This window comes from Monodon monoceros, unplaced genomic scaffold (genome assembly GCF_005190385.1).
Source record: "Monodon monoceros isolate NGI ecotype Baffin Bay Population unplaced genomic scaffold, NGI_Narwhal_1 Super_Scaffold_9, whole genome shotgun sequence".
In the NCBI taxonomy this organism is placed as follows: Eukaryota; Metazoa; Chordata; class Mammalia; order Artiodactyla; family Monodontidae; genus Monodon; species Monodon monoceros.
In genome coordinates this window covers 39,714,604-39,737,183 of record NW_021703786.1, presented here as the reverse complement: position 1 = coordinate 39,737,183, position 22,580 = coordinate 39,714,604, and the positions used below count along the sequence as shown (strand labels likewise).

Below are 22,580 nucleotides of genomic sequence, written 5' to 3'. Positions count from 1 at the left end.
GCCCCATGTTTCTCTCAAGTTCTTCCACATTTTGTTTATTTACAGTGTTGCTTGTTACAGGTTTACTCACTTGTTTACTGAACGTCCACCTCCTGAGGACAAAGAACCTGTCTACGTGCTCACTGCTGCCCTTATTACTGTGACTGACGCCTGGCAAGAAATGCTTGTTGAGTGAATGAGCACAGGGCCTGGGACAGCGTTTCCCAAAGTACACTCTGTGGAATGTGATTTTTAGGATGTTCTAGGTCAGGATTTGGCAAACCACAGCCTGCAGGCCAATCCTGGCCCTCAGCTCGTTTTTGTAAATAAAGTTTTATTGGAACACAGCATGCCCATTTGTTTACAAAGATCTGTGGCCGCTTGGGAGCCACAGTGGTAGAGCTGAGTAGCTGTGACAGAGAACACAGATCCACAAAGCCTACCACTGGCCCCCAACAGGAGAAGTCCGCTGATTCCTGTTACGGGTGATTATATTAAAAGTTAAAAAGGTTCTGTGGCTCTGATATAGGTTGGGCTAAACAGAGTCACACAGGTTTCTTTAACAAAGGACTTCTTGAAGTCTTTACGAGTGCTGTTAATCTCCAAAAGTGTGATCAAATATACAGCTTCCCAAGCTTATTTGAGCAAGGAGCTCTTTTTAGTGGTGCTTTCTGGTTCTTTGGATTTTGAAAGATTTTGAAAATGCTGGCCAATGTCTTGAAACCATGAAGGTGAGAGTCCATCAGGGTTTTCTTTGAAAACCGGGTGACAGGAAATTCTCAGCAGCCACAGTCAACTGGGCTCCACTGTGTTTTTCTAGGTAACAAAGGAAACTGAGAACATTTACCAGGGGTGGGGTTCTGCAGTGTAGACCTGTCCTCCGTAGTTATCTGTGCTGGAATCAATACCCCAATTACCACCTCAAGTCCACAAACCTCACCCCGGTTGGGATGTATTGAAAGTATGAGGAGTTCCCCTTGTGTGTTCTGGAGGGTAACAGGGGTGACCAGGGAGGGGTGGGGGTGGGGGACTTACCTTCTCCTGACTGGTCAGCTCCTGGTACGGGATGTGAGCAGGCAGGTAGGTATGCAGGAGAGCACACAAGGCCAAGCCATCACTCCAGCTGCTGCTGAAATTGGTGATATCGATGTTCTGTGGGGGAAAAGCAGCACTTATCACCAAACCGTGCCAAGTCACAGACTATGAACGGGACCGTGCTAGGATCCATGTGCGTATCCACCTCTGGGTTTGCAGTAAGACAAGATCAGACACTACCCAATCTGCTGGCAGTACCTTTAATTTTGGTGCCAGGAATGGTGGCCTGGCGTTGTCCAAATCCATTCACAGAAAAGCACAAGGGACTTCTCTGACGGTCCAGTGGTTAAGATTCCATGCTTCCACCACAGGGGTAATGGGGAGCTAAGATCCTGCAAGCTATGCAGCATGGCCAAAAAAAAAAAAAAAAAGGCACGAGAAAAGCCTTTGGAGCTCAAAACAGTAGGGAACTTCTTTTTTTTATTATTAATTTTTATTGGAGTATAGTTGCTTTACAATATTGTGTCAGTTTCTGATGTGCAGCAAAGTGAATCAGTTATATATATACATATATCCATTTTTTTTTAAAGATTTCCTTCCCATTTAGGTCACCAGAGAGCACTGAGTAGAGTTTCCTGTGCTATACAGTAGGTTCTCATTGGTTATCTCTTTTATACATAGTAGTGTATATATGTCAATCTCAATCTCCCAATTCACCCCATCCCACCTTCCCCTCTTGGTAACCATAAGTTTCTTCTCTACATCTCAAAACAGTAGGGAACTTCTGCCCACCCTCTGGTATGTCAAAGGCTCTGACATCTTACTCTCAAATTAACCTACCTAGTCAGCTTTGCACATCCCAGCACCTCCCAGCCTTATGTGGCCAAAGAAGAATCATCACCACCACCACCACCACCATCACCATCACCATCACCATCACCACCATCACCATCATCACCATCACCATCATTACCTATGACCCCAATTAACAACAGGGAGACCAAGACTAAACAAGAAGACCTTAAAAACCCACATGGCTTATTCCTGCCACTACCCTCTTCTCCCTACAACTTGGGGGCATCTCAGGGGGGGAGAAAGGAGCTCCTCCTTCAGGACAGGCGGGGGCCCCAGGAGCTGCCTGGCAAACAGTGATAAGGAAGCCAACATCCAACTTGACAGGCAGCCCACGGAGATGACGGTTCCCAGGCAGGACCCCTGGTAGCTCCAGGCTACCTCCACCTCTTAGACCCTCACATCCATCTGCCTCTTTCTCCCTGACCGAGCCATCCTAACAGGGCAGGTTTTCTTCCCAAGTTCACAGGCTCATCCTGAATGAAATGCCAGGTTCCCAAGCCCACCGACCCCTCACCGCTTAGGCTGATCTACACAGCGGCTGCCTGAATGTGTTGAAACAGCCTGGGAGAGGCCGTGGAAGCGCCTGCAGGAGGGCACACCCCAGGGGGCCCCGAGCGCAGGCCTGTCCTGGGTGCTTTCGGTGGAGGAGGTAGTGTTGCCGCCACGCATGCAGCTTTACCTGAACCAGGACACGCCAGGGACCCAGGGCCCACATCTGGCCTCTCTAACAAGTCTTTTCCCGCCTCCAACTGCAGTCCAGGGTGGTCCCGGGACCCCAGGACGCCCCTCGGGAGCACCGCCTTCAGCTGTGTGTCCTGCTCCGGGTCTGGTCTGCAAGCAGACCACCACTCCCACTCCGCGTGAAGGGACGTGGCCCAGAGCACAACCAAACACACAAGCTGCCAGGTACCAGTGTGACATAAACGTCTGAGAATCCCCCGCTGGGAGGGGCCAGTCTGTTCTCAGGCTGGACGCCAAAGCCGGGACCCCTGACAAGTGGCTCATCTGCATCTTTGGCTTCAAAAGCCTCTCTGGGGACTTTGGAGCTACCTGATGAGGGGGCTGGGGGCTGCTCTAGACATGGGAAGCGCTTTGATTTTATACCTTCTGAAGAGGGAAGAGCTGGGCGGGGCCACGGTCCATCCAGTTCACTCCCAGCTTTCAAAGCAGACACTGGGCCGTCAGACCCTGGGAAGGGGAAGCCAGGCTGGGCCGGGCCAGCTGCAGGGAAACCGGGCACCACCGTGAGGGGCGGTGTTTCCAAATGTTCCGCGGTCCAGACTTAAGGGGACGGTACGGCAGAAACGTTTGCTGAGTGTCTACAAGGTGCCTGTCGCTGTGTATTTTCTCATTTAACTCCCAGAACAACCATGCACGGTAAGCGGTGTGGTGCTCATTTGACAGGTGAGAGAGCTGAAGCGAAAAGAAATGCTGCCGGTGTACCAGAGTCACGGGCCGGCTCCCGCCCGCCCGGCTGCAGGGCACGTGTCCTCTTGCTGTGTCTCCTTCCTCCTTTTCCCTTTCTTTTCTCTCTCCCTCCCTCCCTCCCTGACTTCCTTCCTGTGTAAATTCACTTTACATTGAAAGCGTTTGACATTTGGCAGATCTTTCTTTTCCTAAAGCGTGAAAACATTTTCTACACTTCTCTCTCGTGCCATCTATGACACAAAGCGTCATTTTTCTCCACCTGCACAATCTCCACTGGCGTTTGGAGAGGCCAAGGGGACCCAGAGGGATGACAATGCCATCCACTTCACAAAACCAGGACGGCACCCTCTGTTTTAGTTCACTGAACACCACTCAGGAACAGCTTTTGATCTGAAGTGTGAATGTCCTCGTTTATTGAGCAGGTTGAGACGAAAATCTGGTGCGACCAAAGCCAGGGTTGAAAAGTCAATCAAAACGACTCATGCCCTCAGGACAGCGCAGATGGCCGGGTCACTTCCGGGTGGACAGCCGCTCGCAGGCCATCGGGGATCGTTGAGACACACGCGGACCCTCACGCTTCAGCAGCGGGACCACCCAACACTGTCCCAGACAAAGGAGGCAGTGTCCTAGCTTTTAAAAAAAGGAATAATGGAAATTCCAAATCCAGTCAGCTCAGCAAATCCAACATCTGGGTCAGGAAGGGCTTCTCTTTCACGTCAACTGTTTCCCAGGTTTCGGACTTTGAACAGTTCTGACTCTGGCAGAGACAGACGGCATCAGGCTATGATTCGTCACATTACGTTCATTCCAAGAACATGATGTTATCAAAAAAACCTTACCCGTTTTATCTCTGGGTGGAACAACCCAGCTCTAGTTCCCTGAAGGTCATCTGAAACTGTCCATGGTTCTATGTGAACAACAAGAGTAACAACAATTCCCACCTCAGCACAGCTGGCGGGACAGCTAAACACGTGTGCATCTATGGTCCCTCTGGTCAGAAGGTGAGGGCCAGCGTGCTGAGGCATCAGGCCTCGGCGGTCGCCCTGTTGCTATATCACCACCACACGTGCTTCCTTACTGCCCCCCCCCAAGGTATATTTGGGTGAGTGAGGGGTTAGCTGTGGGGTGACACAATTTGATAACGGCCGTGTTTTTCACGTGAATCACAGGAAAGGGGTGAGCTGATGTGTGCCCTACCGGGTCTCTCTCACTTGAATCCCCGTTCACCTGTGCACCCGTCTTCAGATCACTGACCTGAGTGCTCTGAGGGTCTCTGGTCAGCAGACCGAGGGGGCGCAGGGGATGCTGAGGGCGCAGGGGGATGGCCTCGCCGAGCACGGAGCCAGGGCTTCCTGGGGACGGCACGGCCTTCCCGGGGGCCCTGCAGACTGGACCGTGTGGACAGCTTGGGGGTGCCGGTGGCAGCACGGGGACCACCTATCTCTGGGTGGCCAGTTTCCCTGGACAAGAAAGGCATCCAGGGTAGCTGGGCAGCGACTGTGGGCCCAGCCCCACTGCCGTGACCAGAGAGGTCAAGGAAACACAGCAGGAGGTACTCGTGGATGGGACCGGGGCACCGGGTAAGGGCAGAGAGGACAGTTTCTTGGGCCAAGGAACAAGGTGACTACTGACTCCAGGCCCCACCCCTGGGCAGGATGAAAAGCCCTTCCAGTTGGGGATGATCAAGGTCAGCTCGGCCTTGGTGAGGGGTGAGGCCTGCTGAGCTTGCGGGCAACAGTCCTCAATGTCCTCAAGGACAAGAACACAGACACCCCGTGAGTGCTAATACGATGTCTTCCTCTTCCTAATGCCCATTCAGCTGAATCTTAGGGCTTCATCAAAAGAATAACTTAGAGAAAAAAGGAAAACGGCCAACAAGGCATTCTACAAGATAGATCCTCAATTCTTTGCCTTGTTACTTATTCCTGAGTAACATTGACTGCGATAACTGCTATCCTTGACTGGAAGTCGATAACTGGAAGGGAGCACGAAGGGGATTCTGGGTGGGGGCAATGCTGTGTGTCGTGAGCTGGACACTCGTGACGTGGGCTACATGCACTTTGTGAAAATTCACTGAGCTGTACGTGTGTATGTACAATAAAACCTACATCAAGAAAACAGATAGGAAGGGAGGGAGGAGGGGGAGGGAGCGGAGGAGGGGGAGGGGGGAGGGGGAGGGGGATGGATTAGGAAGGAAAAAGGAAAGAAACTGGGACCCTGATCTTCTTAAGGGGCTGAACTGTGGCTATTAAAAAGAATGCCAACATTTTGCAATTTAGGTACTATAAGATTTACTGGCGGGAAACAGCAGAGCGACAACCAAAAGAAACTTGCTGATTATTTTCCCAAGGGTGATTACTCACTGCAAATTAACTTTCTCTGGGATATAAATACCTCAGAGATATTTCTGAGTGAGAGAAAATTCTGGGGAAAGGAAGGCTCAGATATAAAAAAGGTAACATTCTGAGCATCTCCAAAATAGGTTAAGTTTCTAGGAGCACTTAGAAGAAAATTTCGTAAGATAAGAGAATTCTGTCCTCAGGGCAGCAAAAGTCATTTGAGAAACATGGAAACACTGAAGGGCACAGGGGAAGCTAAACTAACTTTAGTGAACATCCAAGAAAATAATCAGAGTGGCTGAGATTGTAGACAAGCTCCAGAAGGGCGAGTGGAGAGGCAGCACTCTTAACGCAGACCGACAGAGCAGAGCAAAACCCAACACGCCACAGCTTTTGCTTCTGGAAGGTCCATCTCATTTGCTTCTGTTGCCTGGAAACACCAACATCTGGTAAAAACAGGAACCACTCTCCCGAGCCTACACGGGTGGGTCCCCTCAACCCCACTGAGGATATGGCTGTGCTCCCACCCTGTCTTCATCTTCTCTCAGGGTCTCTCTAGGCTCTTCTGCTAGATTTCTATGAGCGGGTCGACTCTGTGTGCACTAAATGCACGAGTTTTTAAAAAGTTAAAAAGAAAAAAACAATGAAGGTTCTGGGAAGAAGACAGGAGACTGATTAGAAAATGCCATCTGTCCCCTGCCGTAGGGACCAGCTGTCCTGGGCACAGGGAGGCCTTAGCATCCCCTCTCTGGGACCTCCTGGACCTTTTTTGGAGACGTCTTATTGTCACAGCTGTAGAATCAGACTGGGTTTTTTTTTGCGGGGGGGGGAATGTAACAATTTATAGCTCATGGGGGATAAAAGCAGCTCATTCCTCATCAAGGTTCAGCTCGTCTAGGAAGGAGTCCTGGGGAGACCCAAGCTTCCTTTGAAGATTTGGTGAGAAACAGTACAGAGCACGTGCACACATGGGGGGCGGGGGGCGGGTGGCAGGTGGCAGGGGGCGGGTGAAATCACCACAAGGGCGGCCTGCACGCCCTCCCCTGCACGTGACCCGGCCTCACTCCCTGTCTGGATACGTGTCTACATCCATCCCATTCCAGGAGCCGGTCCAGCCTCGGGCTACCCGGTGAACCCCGAGTGGCCTGGACCCACACGTGGTCAGCACAGTCCTCAGCCGTGGAGTCATGGAGACCCGCCTGTGGACCACAGGGGCCCCTCTCTGCAGATTCTTCCTTTCTGAGGCCCCATACCGCTGAATGTCACTGTTTTGGGTGCCCACTCTGATCACTGCCTCCCACCCCCCGAACACGCCAGCTCTGCACCATGATGGAAACTGTTCCCCAGCAGAGAGCTGTGACCATGGGGTCACCTCGCGAGTTTCCCTTCTCTTGGAGATTAGCTGCCTGGAGATAAGTATGTCTTATCAGATAGCTAAATTTATAAGCCAACATCAAACATTATTAGAATATAGATGAACGGATTTATCATCTTGGGGAAAGAAAGCCATCCAAGGCACAAGATGCAACGAGCATAAAAGAACTGAGAGAACCGACTACATAAAATTAAGTTTCTGTATGACAAACATTAAAAATAAGATAGATGCATACATACAGCAAATGACTAATATCTAGAATCTATTCCTTTAAACCATGAGAAAGAGAGAAACAGCTCAAGCAAACACTGGCAGAGGAATGAACTGGTGAGGTGCCAAAGAGGAAAAACAAACAGTCAGAAACATAAGAAGAGGTGTTCAGTCTCACCAGAAAATAAAAATAGCGAAATGTTTCACTCAACCAATTGGCAAAAATGAAATAGATGGTAAATTCACAGAGGTAATGAAGATACAGGGAAATAGGTATTCTTATATTGGCTGATAGGAACACAAATTGGTACAGGCTTTTAGGAAGGCAACCGGAAGCATTTTTTTTTTTCATGAAAATATGATTTGATCAAGCAATTTCACTTCTAGGCAACTTTTCTAGAAGAAAGAGTCATGCATCTATCTGCCCAAAGACATACCTACAAGAATGTTTACTGCAGCATTATTGCTCAGAATGGGGAACTGGCAATACCCTAGGCTGTCTACCAATTAAGCTAAATAAACTTTTCTTTTGAAAAACTTCATAAGAAATCTGTAACTCAGTTTTCTAATCTGTATACGTTCCTATGAAGCTTGTGGGAAAACTCCGATGTTCTGGTTTTTGAAATGTTTGCCATATGCAGTAACTTCTAGATACTTGGTATTTTTCATGAATTATTGGATAAACGTTAGTCTAGAGGGTTGGTCCTGTATTCTTCTACATCATCATTGACTTAGTTGAGGAAGTCTGGGAGAGACAGAGAATAACAAATGCATAGATTCAGACACCAAAACGATTTCAATAAATCAGAAACAGGAACCAAATTGAGCTGACGTTCAACCTAATTCTTCATCTTCCTTTTGTATGTGTTTCCTGTTTTTTTTCTACAATGACTATGTGCTACTTTTATAATTAGGAAAAATAATACACATTATTAAAAATATTAATGGCATCAAATACAGACAGAATAAGCCAATGTAGATTCCAAGGTGATGAATGAATCTGAGTCCTAATAACTGTATGTTTCTATATTGAATAGTTCCTTGGGTTATGCCCTCTTTTTTCTTTCCCCCCCCAAAATTTTGAGGAAGAAGAATACAGACTTGGCTGTAGACGAGCGAAGGAAAATGGAATTAAGAACTTGCTAGAGGGCTTCCCTGGTGGCGCAGTGGTTGAGAGTCCGCCTGCCGATGCAGGGGACACGGGTTCGTGCCCCGGTCCGGGAGGATCCCACATGCCGCGGAGCGGCTGGGCCCGTGAGCCATGGCCGCTGAGCCTGCGCGTCCGGAGCCTGTGCTCCGCGACGGGAGAGGCCGCGACGGTGAGAGGCCCGCGTACCGCAAAAAACAAAAGAACTTGCTAGAAAGACAGTCTAGTGACCATAATTTTTTCCCCTTGTGATAGATTAAAGGAGGCTACAGAGTCTCCGAAATCTTCCACTGGAGGGGCTGAGTGTACCCCCTCCTCCTCCTGAAATCTGGTTTGGCCTTAATAGTTTACGTGAGTGCGGAGGAGTGACCCGTGGGACCCGCAAGGCTGGGGCACAAGGAGCCTTAAGCTTCTACCCAGGACTCGGAACACCGTCCCTGCCCCGAGGCCCCCGGTGTGCAGAAGCCCACCCCAGCCAAGGGCAGAGGCTGTTTGGAGAGAGGCTGGCCAGCCCCCAACTGTTCCAGGCCCCAGACATGGTGCAGCAAAGCAGGTCAAGCCTAAACTGAAGACTTGGGAACAAAACACTATTGTTATTCTAACCCACTAGATTTGGGGGTGGTTTGTTGTACAGGTATAGGTAACTCAGAACTTGCTTTATGTACCTCTTTTATGTCTGCTGCACAGTGGAGAATGGAAACCAACCTTTTGTCCCTCAAGCAAATAACTTTGGGGCTTCCTTGGAATTCCTTTCCTCTCCTGACCCTATTCATATCATTGTTTTAATCATTTGTTTCTCTACTTAAGATTTTATGTGGCTGATTATCTCTCAAGTCTGAAAAGTTTTGCTTATACTTTTTCTCCTCAGTTGTACTAGTCACATTTTTTAAAATTATTTTTTATCTATTTATTTTTTATTTAAATTTTTTTGGAAAATTGAGGTACAGTCAACGTACAATATTATGTGAGTTTCAGGTGTACAACATAGTGATTCATAGTTTTTAAAGGTTATACTCCATTTATGGTTATTACAAAATATTGGCTATATTCCCTGTGCTGTACAATATATCCTTGTAGCTTATTTATTTTATGTGTAGGGGTTTGCATCTCTTGATCCTCTCTCCCTATCTTGCCCCTCCTCCCTTCCCTTTTCTCCCCACCACTAGTTTGTTCTCCGCATCTGTGAGTCTGTTTCTTTTTTTGCTATATTCACTAGTTTGTTTATTTTTTAGTTTCCACATATAAGTGATGTCATACAGTATTTGTCTTCTCTGTCTGACGTATTTCACTGAGCATAAGATTTAAGATTTTATGGTCATCTCTCTGGAATCCATAAGGTGGGTTAACGGGGTATGATGAAGGGGCCTGACCTACTCCAGCTTCAGTATGTTCCCAGTCAGGTATGGCAAATGCACCTTCATTATTATACTATATACTCCTTCAAAACTTTCTTGGCTGTTCTTGTTTGTTCTACCAGGTGAACTTTTAACTATTTTAAGTTCATGAATAAAGAAATCCAATTGGGATTTTAAAAAAATTTTATTTATTTAATTTATTTATTTTTGGCTGTGTTCAGTCTTCATTGCTACACATGGGCTTCCTCTAGTTGCGGCGAGCTGAGGCTACTCTTCATTTCGGTGCACCAGCTTCTCATTGCGGTGGCTTCTCTTGCTGCGGAGCATGGGCTCTAGGCACGCGGGCTTCAGTAGTTGTGGCACGTGGGCTCAGTAGTTGTGGCTCGTGGGCTCTAGAGTGCAGGCTCAGTAGTTGTGGTGCACGGGCTGAGCTGCTCCGAGGCATGTGGGATCTTCCCAGCCCAGGGCTCGAACCCGTGTCCCCTGCATTGGCAGGCCGATTCTTAACCACTGTGCCACCAGGGAAGTCCCCCAGTTGGGATTTTAATTGGAACTGAATTCAGAGATTAATTTGGAATAATTTACTTTTTCAATGAGTCTTCCCACACTGTATCCGTGTTGAAGGAACTGAGGCCTCAAGACCTGGGAAAGCGTAGCTCAGAGCAGCGAGTCTAGGAAGGGTTGCCCTTTGCCTTACATGGCAAGGACCAAGGGGTAAGTTACAGGGCAAAGAGAACAGGAACATCTTCTGAGGATAAGGGCTTTCTGATGACAAAAGGGCTGCTGTGTCTCCAGGGATGTATAGGCAGATATGCATAACCTCTCCCTGGAGACAGAGTCAAAAGGGTACTGACATCAGAAGAGTGGCTGGAGCTTATCTTTCTTGCTTCGTCCTTCTTCACTGAACAAGCGCTGGAGCGTCCCCAACCACGACTTCCCTCCCTGAGGTTCTCTGACCTTGGCATTGTGACACGTGGTCCTGTTTCACTGCAAGTGCCCTGCTGCCTCACGGCCGGCCCCTGAACTACCTAGCTGGGTCCAGCCCCAAGCCAGTGCCCCTCCCGCCCTGCCCCCAGCTCAGCTTGCAGGGCTGGCCTCCCTCAGCACGGGGACAGGGGACAGCAGTTCCTCTGCAGCTTCCTGTGATGTCTCCCCTACCCCTTCGGCTTGGCTCCCAAACAACCCCCTGCCGCGTCCCATCCCCAGGCCCAGCCCTCGTTCCAGGTCTCGTTCCAGGAGGAACACGTTTCAAGAATCTTCTTCCTCTCCTGTCCTCTACTGCCTTTTGTTAATTTCACCCATCATTTTCATTAATTTCACTCACCTTCTTGGCTGCCTCTTTCTAAAAAAGGAGATGGTTATTTGCAGTTCTGCTGGTTTCACTCATCCTAGAATGGCCCAGTCACCCCCCCTTTCCAGGCTCTGTCATCTCTCTGCATCCCTAAACCCCATCTTTCTAGCTGAGAGCTTACCTGTATCCATCAAGGATGTGTTACAGAAACCTTCTCATGCACCATGTGCACCCATGGGTCAAATCTCCAGGCTGGAGGAAGAGCCCAACCCACTGCTCTGAAATCTAATTACAGCAAGTGTTCATCAAGCCCCTCCGGGGGTCAGGGCTGAGGGACAGACAAACAACAAAGCGCGGTTCCCGGCCCGAATGATTGGCCACGTTCAGTGGAGCAGGCAGGGCAGACACACCGTGATGGGGGAGGGGGGTCACATGGAGGAGGCCCCTGGTGGTTGGGCTGCAGAGAACCAGCAAGTCGTGGACGGGATTCCCCATGTGGTTGTGGGACACTGGAGACAAAAGTCTGGTTTTTGTTTTCTTTTTGTGGCCGAAAATCGGATTGAACGGGCCTTGGCAAACCAAAACGTTAAGTGGCTCTAAGGAGAAAAAGCACACCCGAGTTGTGACCAGCTCCTAGGCCCGGGTCCTCCTCTGTCACTAAAGCAGCCATGTGACTGTGAATTCAGGCAAATGACTCAACTCTTCTGGTTTTTAGTTTCCCCATCTCCCAAATGCCTAAATTAGATTCGGTTAGATTATATTCATGGTATTGAAATGATTGGCTATGGAACCTGCCCTTCCAACAAAAGCTTCTGCAGAAGCTTCTGCTAAAGTCGAGCCTGAAAACCAGACGATTAAATGCTCTCTCGCCAGCTCCTGCGTCTGTTCTGTCCTACACTGTCCAACACAATAGCCACTAGCCACGGGTGGCTGTTTAAATTAGTTAAAATTAAATAAAGTTTAAAATTCAGGTTCTCGGCCACATGAGCCACCTTTTAAATGCTTGGGAACCACGAGTGGTGAGTGGCTATCGTGCTGGACATCACAGATCTAGAATATTCTAATCAGCGCAGAAAGTGCTACTGGACAGCCCCGCCCTGCACTTACACAAACACGTATATTTATTTCCTCTCCTTTTAGGCAAATGTAGCATGATGTGCAGACAGTTCTACATCCTGATTTTTTCCCTCTCACCAAGATCCATAGAGATAGGTCTTTACACCACATAACATAGAGACGGTTACAGTGTAGAAACTAGGAGGCTGGATTCTGAAGCCAGAAGTCCCGTCAGTTACTAGTGGTATGACTGTGAGCACGTAGGCAACTTCTCTGTGCCTTGGTTTCCGAATCCTTAGAGTGGATTTGGAATAGATACCTCACAGGATTGCAGTCAAGATTAAATGCGCAAGGCACAGGTAAGCATGCAGAACAATGTCCGCCACACGTGAGATACTCACTATACACCAGCTCATTCTCATCTCCGTTCTTTCCTATGACATGCATGGACACAACAGACGTTTAGGCTGTTGCTGGTCTTTTGTTATCACTCTGCACACATGTGGAATAAATTATGATGGATTCTGCCAAACTGCCCTCCAGGACGTTCTTTCATCTTATTCCCTCCCATGCCCACCCCACAACATACCAGTGGCTTCTCTACACATCTGTAAGGGAATCCACAAAGTTTCAGGGAACAACATGATTCTGTCCACCCTACGATGTTCTAAGCACTCCAAACAGAATATTTTTAGCAAGGAAAAAAAAAAAACCATTTTTTAAGGGAAACAGCACTTGTATATTTTTGGATGTGCTTACTAAGAAAATAATACATAATAGCTAAACAACTTGTGGAGGAATTCTGTTCTAAGACCGAGTTTAATTTATACTAGACAAACAATCTTCAAGCCAATCTTAACCTCCCACCCCCAGAAAGACTGAATTCAGCCTCCGAAATCCGAAGCTTCTTGCGGCTGGAACGCTTTTTTTTCCCAGATGAACATTTCATGATGAAGAGAATGGAAAAAATCCTCAGTGCAGAGTCACTTGGGACTGTTATTATCTAAACAGACTTGCGTGCTGCCCTGGGGGATGGAGAGGGAAGGGCTGCAAACATCCAGGCCTCTTACTGAAGGCAGGATGATGGTGTTTGGTGTCTGGTGGTGCCGCCCTGCCGCACTGGCTGCTGGTGTATCTCATCTCCAGAGCCCACCCCACCCCCACCAGGGAGCAGACAGGAGGAAACATTCTCACAGCATTTTACTTTGAAAATCCTGCTCTTGCTTCCTGAAGCGGGCGGGACACCTAACATTTCTATGCGTGCGGAGAAATGGACGCACCGGCAGTGTAAGAACGCAGGCGTTTCGTGCCAACAACCCTGTGCAGCCACAAGCCTCAGCTAACTCGCAGCAAGAGCCTCGAATGCTGTCCCTAAAAGCCCACTTCCTTCTGCCCCCTGCCTTTCTCCGGCACTTGCTAGGAATTCAGCAGGTTGGAATGGACAGGATGTGGGTCCCTCGGCCTGTGGCCTGTTGGGCTGCCGACACTCCTGCCCACTCCCCCCGACGGCCCCTCCCCAGCCCGACTCCAGCCCACACCCAGCCTGCCCTCCAGCCCTCTCCCTCGGGGACCCCCTGCCTCTAGTTCCTCAACACAGACCTTTATGACCTCGGAACTCCAGAGTCCAAATCCTCGGGGACCAAAACACTCTCCTTTTCCTGGAGGACACAGAGGAATTACTCTCCCAGTCTTTCCAGTAGGTGGTGGTGACTTGGGGGGGGGGGGGTGACTACATTCCAAACCTCTGAGAAAAGCGAGCGAAAACAAAACAGCTAAATACTCCTGCTGGAAAAGCCTGACCTTCTCACACAGCCCACAGGTACGGGTCTAACGTCGGGTCACTGAGGGTGGCAAGTGGTCCCGGGGCACTGAGGTGTTCCTGCTGAGTTCACCCACGAGGCAGGCGGAGGGCTGCAAAAGCAGGGGGGTGACACCTACCCCAACGTGGACGAACCTCGAGGACGTATTGCCCAAGTGCTATCAGCCGGACGCAGAGGGACGAGCGCTGCACGGGGCCACTTCTACGGGCACCTGGGGCAGCAAACTCACAGAGACAGAATGAGAACAGAGTTTACTCGGGGGGAGGGGGAATCACTGCTCAGTGGGGACAGAGACTCAGTTTGGGAAGGTGAGAATGGTCTGGGGTTGGAGGGCGGGGACGGCTGAACAACAACGCGCATGTGCCTAATGCCGCTGAGCTGCGCACTTAAAAACGGTGACGACGGTAAATGTTACGTTATGTATATTTGACCACAATTAAAAAGAGAGAGAGAGAGAGAGAGAGAGAGAGAGATGGAGGACAAGAAAGACAACCGGGCTGAAGGGATGGCTCCTCCCACAAACACCAACACAAGTACCTAAGTGGGTTTCACTGACAGCAATGGATGCTCCCTGGGTAATTAAAAGTACTTTCAACAATATCCTGGGGCTTCCCTGGTGGCACAGTGGTTGAGAGTCCGCCTGCCGATGCAGGGGACACGGGTTCGTGCCCCGGTCCGGGAGGATCCCACATGCCGCGGAGCGGCTGGGCCCGTGAGCCATGGCCGCTGAGCCTGCGCGTCCGGAGCCTGTGCTCCGCAACGGGAGAAGCCGCAGCAGTGAGAGGCCCGCGTAACGCAAAAAAAAAAAAAAAAAAAGAATATCCTGCTCTACTCAGCAAGCTGCTAAGTAATCTCGCCCAGTTCAGATTCCATCAAATCGCTGTTCAGAAGTTCTCCTTGGCTGTGCTGCTGGCACCGTTCTGTCCCTGGAGCCCTGCACAGCTGCATGTGTGGCCACATGGTGTGGCCACGTCCACTCCTTCTCCCTTCGCCCAGCTTGCTCACCCGCCTCGACCCTTCCAGGTCGCTGTCTGACCCCTCCTCTCCAGCCCACTATGCTCCAGATGGCTCTCAGGTCTCCCAAGTCCCTCTCCCTCTCAGCCACGACTCTGGCTTTGACTGCTTCCCTGGAGGCTGACCCGTCCACCTGGCCCGAGCAGCCGGCCTGCGCTCTGACCCCGGAAGGAATCCCTGAGCCATTTCTCATTCATTCGACTGGCTTTTTAGCTCTACATTTTGAAAACCTAACTGTGATGAAAAAGGTCTCTTTACTCTACTCAAATTTGATAAGTAGTGACCTTAGCTTAATCTTCACTTGGATTCTCAGGTGGGGACACCTGTGCTTTTCCCACCTTTTCAACCCGCATGCTTACCACAGGTGCCGTGGCTGGAAATCAGTAAAAAGAAAGCCAGTAGGAAAAGTATACTACGAACGAAATAAGACTAAATCCATACTAATAAGCCAGAAGAAAATGGGAACGGACTAAATTTCCCTATCAGAGGAATTTTCAGATTACACATAAAGCTAAAAGTATTTACAAGAAATCCACTTAAAGGGAGTAAAGAAGACAGAAAACAAAGGAAGCCGAAGATACATCACGCAAATAAAAGCGGAACAGCAACGGGAACAGTAATGTCGGTGTCACAGAATGTAAACTTTCAGATCAAAAGGTTCAACTGAAATGACAGGAAAATGTATAAGAGCTACAAACCCTTAAATCTGGTATCAAATTAATGTTTAAAAACTCTTAGAAATCAAAGATTTTGACAAAAACCACAATCAGCCTGAAAGACTTCAACGAATCCCCTGACCATACAGTGAGGGGCACTGTCCAGCCTAAACCACGCAACAAGACAAATGTCCTTTATGACGAATACAGTACAGAAAACAATATGCTTCGTATTAAAAGAACAGCCATAATCAAGCAGAGATTTCCCCCAGGAATAATATACCATATTAATAAATACCATATACCATGACCGGGTTGGAATTTGGCCCCCAAGGGATATAAGAATGTTTCCCTATTGGGAAATCTGTTACATAATCTATTTATGTTAATTACATAGATGGGTTAAAAGAGAAAAACACCTGATGGATTTATTGCTCGACAAATGCCAAAAAGGAATTTGATACGTTTCTTATCTATTTCTGGATTAAAGAAAGAAAAACCTCTCAGTAAACTCAGAACGAAGCTTCCTTTAGTGGGCAGAGTGTTTATCAGGAAATAACACAAGAATCATATTTAAAGGTGAGATACTACTCACCTTGAATGCAAAACAAGACAAGAATATCCATCATCAAAAGTATTATTCAACATTTTCTGAACTTTTACGAATGAAGAAAACAAAAAAAGTACGAGAGGTACAAATATTGTAAAGAAGAGGGAAAGTTATTATTTGCAATAGCCTGCCTCAGAAACTCTAGAAAATCAACAAATACAACCGAAAAACGAAGAGTTGCAAACACTGTGATCAACCACAAGGAGAAGGAATGTTCTCGGAGCCCTTCCCATGGCTCCACACATGGCAAGTACCTGCTGGTCACCTTCCCATTTTTCTGCACGGCAGCCACTGGTGGCAGAAAACCAGACCAAGAGACCAGCAGAAGAGCCTGGAAAGTCCAGATACGTTACAATTCTACCTGGTAAAATAAACACAAATTGCAAAAAAAAAAAAAAAAAAAAAAAAGGAAAGACTTAAATATTTAAAAAAGGATGTCTGGAACCACCGTGGCAGCTGAAGGCTAATATTTTAACCTATAAATAGCTCTGAGACCCCTGGGTAGAGAAGGCAGACGGACACACGCTCTTAATATCATTCTCTCTCAAAGCCACTTTAAAACCTCAGAGAAGAGATTTTGGTTTTTTCCCCCAAAGGTATTAACTGATAAGGAAAAAGGAAACGGGAAAGGAAACAAAATTCTGCTGTCTGAAAAGCGGATGCACCGGAAATAGCTGACACAACAGACCTAAGAAAACGAAATCCCAGGCCAGTAGGGGGAAGAGCGAAGATCCAACCTGACGTCGGCGCAGAAACTCCCCAAGGTCAGGCGATTGGCACGAGCACCGGGGACGTGGAGACAAAACGCCGTTAAGACCAGGAGGCCCGGGTCTGGAAGTCCGTGCACAGCGGTCAGAGCCACAGATGCCCGGGAATCTCTGTACAGCCCGGGGCGGCCCCTCCATGTGGCCGAAGCCTGGAGAGCAAAGGGGGGTCCCCGGACTGGGGGGGTTATCGAGCACAGTGCTTATCTATTTCTGGATTTAAAGACAAATTCCCAGTAAACGCAAAAGAGAAGCAAGATTCCTTTCGTCAAGAGAGCATTTATCAGAAAACAATACAAAAATCCTATTTCATGGTGAGGCATGTCCCGAAAACAGGGAATCAAGAGGTATTTACTGGGTGCCCAGGTGGTGGACAGTCCCTGCCCCTCCCCACTGACTCCTCTTCTCTGATCTGCTGCCCCAAACCCCTGCTGCCAGGCCGATGCCCTCAGGCAGGAGACCGGAAGGTCCTTCTCTGGGGAATCTGACCAGCCCCAGACACCGACACCAGGAGTCTGTCAAGGGCATGGCACGAGCACAGCACTCCACAGTGACAGCCTCAGTCACAAGCCAGGAGCTGCCAGTCAGCTCTGCAGAGCCCCACACTCATCACGACCACCTGGCTTCTAATAAAGTCTCCAGCACAGAGACCCAGCGATACCAACACAACAAAGGAATCTGTAGGAAAATCTAGGCAGGGGGAAGATTTGGGAATAAAAACAACCTATTATTCTCAGCAAGATTAACAGATGATACTACATGTGTGAAAAAAGAATAGGATGCTATAAAAAATTCAGGGTCCAAAAAAAAGAACCCCTAAGACTTAAAAACACGATAGCACATACACACAAAGGAATATTACTCAGCCTTACAAAAGAAGAAAATCCTGACACGTGCTACATGGATGACCCTTGAGGACATTATGCCCACATTATCATGTAGAATAAACCAGTCACAGAAGGACAAACACAGTATGATTTCACTTGTGTGAGGTCCCTGGAGTCATCAAATTCATAGAGACAGACAGTAGTAGAAGGGTGGGTGCCGGGGGGCTGGGGGACGGGTAGTTAGTGTTTAATGGAGACAGGGTTTTAGTTTGGGAACATAAAAAGGTTCCAGAGACGGATGGTGGTGATGGCTGCAAAACAGTGGAAATGTACTTAATACTGAATTGTACACTTAAAAATGGTTAAGATGCTAAAATTTTATGTTATATGTGCTTTACTACAGTTAAAGATTAAAATAAACTGAAAGGATGCAAAAAATATGATAGCAGAAATGAAACATTTAATAGATTTTGGAAGACTAAGTTAAAGAAGTCTTAGAAAAACAAAACTGTAAAACAGATGGGAAAAAAAGGTAAAAAAGACAGGATAATGGGGGATCCAGGCTAGGAGGAATTTGAGAAAAAGAAAACAGAGATGAAGAAATTACCTAAGAAATAATTCAAGAAAATAAATACATGCGTCACCTTATTGAAAAGGTGCAGTGAGTGTCCAGTATGACAGCAAAAAAAAAAGATACACATCAAGGCAGATGACCCTGAAATGGTAGAATACTGGGGGACAGAAGCTCCTACAAGCTTCTGGAGAGGAAAAAATGCAAAGGATTGGAATTATTTTGTTCTCATTGCAACACTGGAAACTAGAAGACAATGGAGTGACATCTACAAAATTATGAAGGTAAATATTTTATGACCTAAAATTTTATACCCAACGAAACCATCAAGTGTCAGAGTAAAATAAAGATGCAAGGTCATAAAATTTTACCTTCTACGAACTCTTGTTCAGAAGATACTGGAGGAACCAAAACAAGAAAAAAAATAGGGTATGGGACCCCAAAGATCAAAAAAAGGGGGGGAGGCAGAAATATAACAGCAACACCTGAGCATCCCGTAGGTCTCCCACTCATCTCTCCTCTGCCCCATCTATTCTCTACACCATCACCACAATCACCTTTCTTTCCTTTTTCTTCCTTTTAAAAAATTTTGGTAAAATCTACATAATGTAAAATTTGCCATTTTAACCATTTTAAGTGTACAGTTCAGTGGCATTAAGTACATTCGCAATGTTGTGCAATCACCTTTCTTTTTCAGTTAAGTAAACTTTTTCTGAAGTAAATCATATATGCAAAAGGGGGTACAAATCATAAATGTGCAGCTTGATTGTTTATAAAGTGTACACACTGTGTATCCCATCAACTAGATCAGGAAATATCAGCTGGAGGAGACCTTCACATCAAGAGCATACATTTTACATAACTGTAACCATAAATACAGTTCTGCAATTAGGACAGCTAGCATTTATTAAGCCTTTATTCTGTATTAGTCTCAGTGTTCAGTGATTTATTTGCATTATTTCATTGAATCCTCCTGATCTTTTAAGGTAGGGATAATAATTATCTCCCATTTCACAGATGAGGAAATTGAGGCCTAGAGATCCATTTCACAGATGAGGAAACTGAGGCCTAGAGATTATCCAAGACCATATCATAAGTGGGGTTTGACTCTAAGCTGGAGTTAATGCCATTATACTGTTCATATTATTTCATGCCTGAACTGCTTCTCATTTTTTTCTTGCCTTATTTATTTTTTACAGAAAAGGCTGTAACCATTTAAAGATTTTTTCACATAGATGTCATAATGAATTTTTTATAGTGGAAGAAATTACATAAAATTTACTGTGTTACCATTTTAAAGTAAACAGTTCAGGTGCATTAAGTACATTCATTACTTTGTGTAACCATCACACAAAAGTCATCACTATTTTGTTCTTCTTTTTCAACACTGTTTTGGGTTTTCAGGACTCCTTGCAATTCCATATGAATTTTAGGATCAGCTTTTCCATTTCTGCCAGAAAAGGCCTGTTTTCTTAAATTTCATCTTCAGATTGTTGATTGTGGATATCTACAACTACAGCTGATTCTTGTGTGTTGATCTTGTACCCTGCAACTTGTAGATTCTTTGGGGTTTTCTATGTATAAGATCATGTAATTTGTGAATAGTTTTGTTTGTTCCTTTTCAGTTTGAATGCCTTTTAATTTATTTATCTTGCCTAATTGCTCTGGCTGGGACTTTCAGTACTGTGCTGAATAAAGGTGACTAAAGCAGGAAAAAAAAAAAAAAAAAGAAAAGAAAAGAAAAGAAAAGAAATACGACAGTGAAACGGTTTGACGGCTGGGCACCAGGCACAGCGGACAAGCCAGGATAGAGGAGGTCAGAAAGCTCAGGAGAGATTCCTCAGGGGGAAACTGGTGGAATCCCTCACACATATGATTTAAGGAGATATTCCATGAGGGTTTGGATTGAATTAGTGATAACCATATAGAAAACTAAAGTAAACAAAGAAACACAAAGATGATTAAAAATACAAGTAAAACAAAAGATTACGCAGAAAAGAAAATGTAATGTATACTATTACATGGCTTATCCACAGATAACATTTATATCATTTTAACGTAAACTCCAAATACCCACAACCACACTGGGTAGAATGGGAAGACAGGAAGTATGGGGGGTGGTGAAAAATATAAACCCTCATCTTTCACAGGAGGAGGTCAAGACACAACATCTAAAATAAGAAACAAGAAACAGCAGTATAAGTGTGCTATTTAGCAAGGGGAAGGTAAATTCCGAAATACACAGCGGCTGCACCACTTTACATTCCCACCAGCGGTGCGAGGGGTACAATCTCTTCACATCTTTGCCAACACTTTTCACATTTTTCATTTCAGTTCTAACTAACCCTTCTCAGCGGCAGGATTTGTTTGGTCCCTTTTTATACTCCCTGTCTCTGCTGATTTTCCCGTTTTGTCCATGAGCCCCTTCCTTGATTTCCTTTCGTTTTTTGGCCGGGGCACCCTTGAGCTGAGTGTATTGAAGGCAGGTGGTTTAAAGTCTTTGTCAGTAAGTGGAGTGTCTGGGCCTCCTCAGGGACGGTTCCTGTATTTCTTTCCCCTCGTGCATGGTGCCAAACTGTCTTGGTTTTCTACGTACCTGTAACTTTCTGCTGCAAACTGGCATTCAGAGCATGACCGTGTGGCAACTCGGGAAGTCAGAGTCTCTCCCTCCGCAGGGTCTGTTGTTACCATTTGCGGTGGTGCCTGTTTGTGTAGGGACTTCTCTGAACCAGTTTTGCAGAGTCTGTATTCTTTTCCGAGCGAGTCACTGCAGTCTCCGCTCTGTTAGATCAGTGACCAGCTAGTGACTGGACAGAGATTCCCTCAAACGCCAGGAGACCTCCCCAGTCTCTGCAGGGCGGCTCTGGGATGGACTCGCCTGCAGCCACTTAGGGCTCAGCCTTCCCCTCCTCCCTGTGCGGAGCCTGAAGGTCGGCCAGAGGTCAGAGCTCAGGCCTTTTCAGGTCCTTCCTGAGCTTCTAGATTCTCGGGATACACGGGGACTTTTCACATCCCCGTCCCCACATACCTCCCTCCCCAGGCTCTCCTGTCGGACTGCTCAGGCTGCCTCTGCTTCAACCACCCGTCCACCCCTCGACCTGGGAGGCAGAATACCTCTGCCTTCAAACGCTTGTACCCGGGAAGCCACCCTATCTTTAAGGAACCATCAACAGGTCAAAACGCACAACCACAGTCCTCGGAGAGCAAGGTCTGTTTGGCGCCCTCTGGTACTAGCGAGCTGCCCAAGGAACAGTGGCCTCCATCTTCACAGTTATCACTGAGCTGGGGGTGCAGGGGACGCTAGCAGGGGAAGCTCTCTGCCCGGAATTCTGCCGGTGATCTTCCCCCTTCACCTATTACGTATTCCCCCCGGTTGCTGTAAGTTTTTGATTAGATTTCAGAGTTCTGAAAAGGTCGGTCCTGACAGTTTTGCCACCTTATTTCTTGCTTTTGCAGAGGGATGGAGTCTTGGATTTCCTAACTCCCCACTTTTGCTGCTATTCCCTTGGCAGCATTTCTAGGGGTGGTGGTAGGACAGATATTATGGATTACTTTAATCAACGGTCATCTAACCCCTTTCAAGGACCTCCGAAGTTGAAAAGTACATCTCCAAGGCACACATGCAGCCTGGGTTCAGCACGTGATTTGGGTTCTGTCAATCAGAGGCACTTGCATGAGACGGATTCAGAGCTGAGTCACACGAGGCAAGAGGCAAGGCTGCGGCGTCCACCCCATAGCAGAGGCGGTCTGATTCTGGAGCCCACAGCTCCAGTAATCACGGATGCAGCTCCCCGGGCAGGTCAGCTCTGACACGTACAATTTGGGAGTTATCGGGCCGGCCAAAAAGTTCGTTCGGGTGTCTGGCACGCGGTTGCGAAATGCCCGAACGAACTTTTTGGCCAAGCCAATGTTTCTAGAATTTCAGCCTGGAGTGTGTGTCTTTGATACTCCCAACAATTCTGTGAGCCAAGTATACCCTTACTAAACAAACCCCTTCCTGCTTAAAACACCTGGAGTGGATTCAGTGGTCCGTAGCAAAGCACCCTGAGAAATTCAAACGTAAAGTAACAAGCAACCTGACGATTCATTAATAGGAGACCAGATAAAGTATGGTGATGCAGTTTTCACCTGCATATGTGAAAACCTATGCAGGTGTGAAACATAATAAAGTAGCTCTAAATGCACCAACAGAGAGATGACCACAAGACATCAACTGAAACGTTCATCACCGAATAATATATGATCTCA

General features: G+C 47.2%; 1 protein-coding gene across 4 annotated transcripts in view; it reads right to left on the bottom strand.

Moving 5' to 3' along the window:
* The window catches only part of SPECC1 (sperm antigen with calponin homology and coiled-coil domains 1), a 257,971-nt gene that overhangs the window by 19,496 nt on the left and 215,895 nt on the right, over positions 1 to 22,580 (bottom strand). For 3 of the 4 annotated variants that reach the window (XM_029211776.1, XM_029211774.1, XM_029211777.1), the window contains one exon: positions 1,015 to 1,131. In XM_029211776.1, the coding sequence (XP_029067609.1) occupies positions 1,015 to 1,131 (117 nt within the window). Of the gene's footprint in view, positions 1 to 1,014; positions 1,132 to 1,278; positions 1,414 to 22,580 lie in introns of those variants that run through there. The other variant, XM_029211778.1, reaches the window with a different exon arrangement.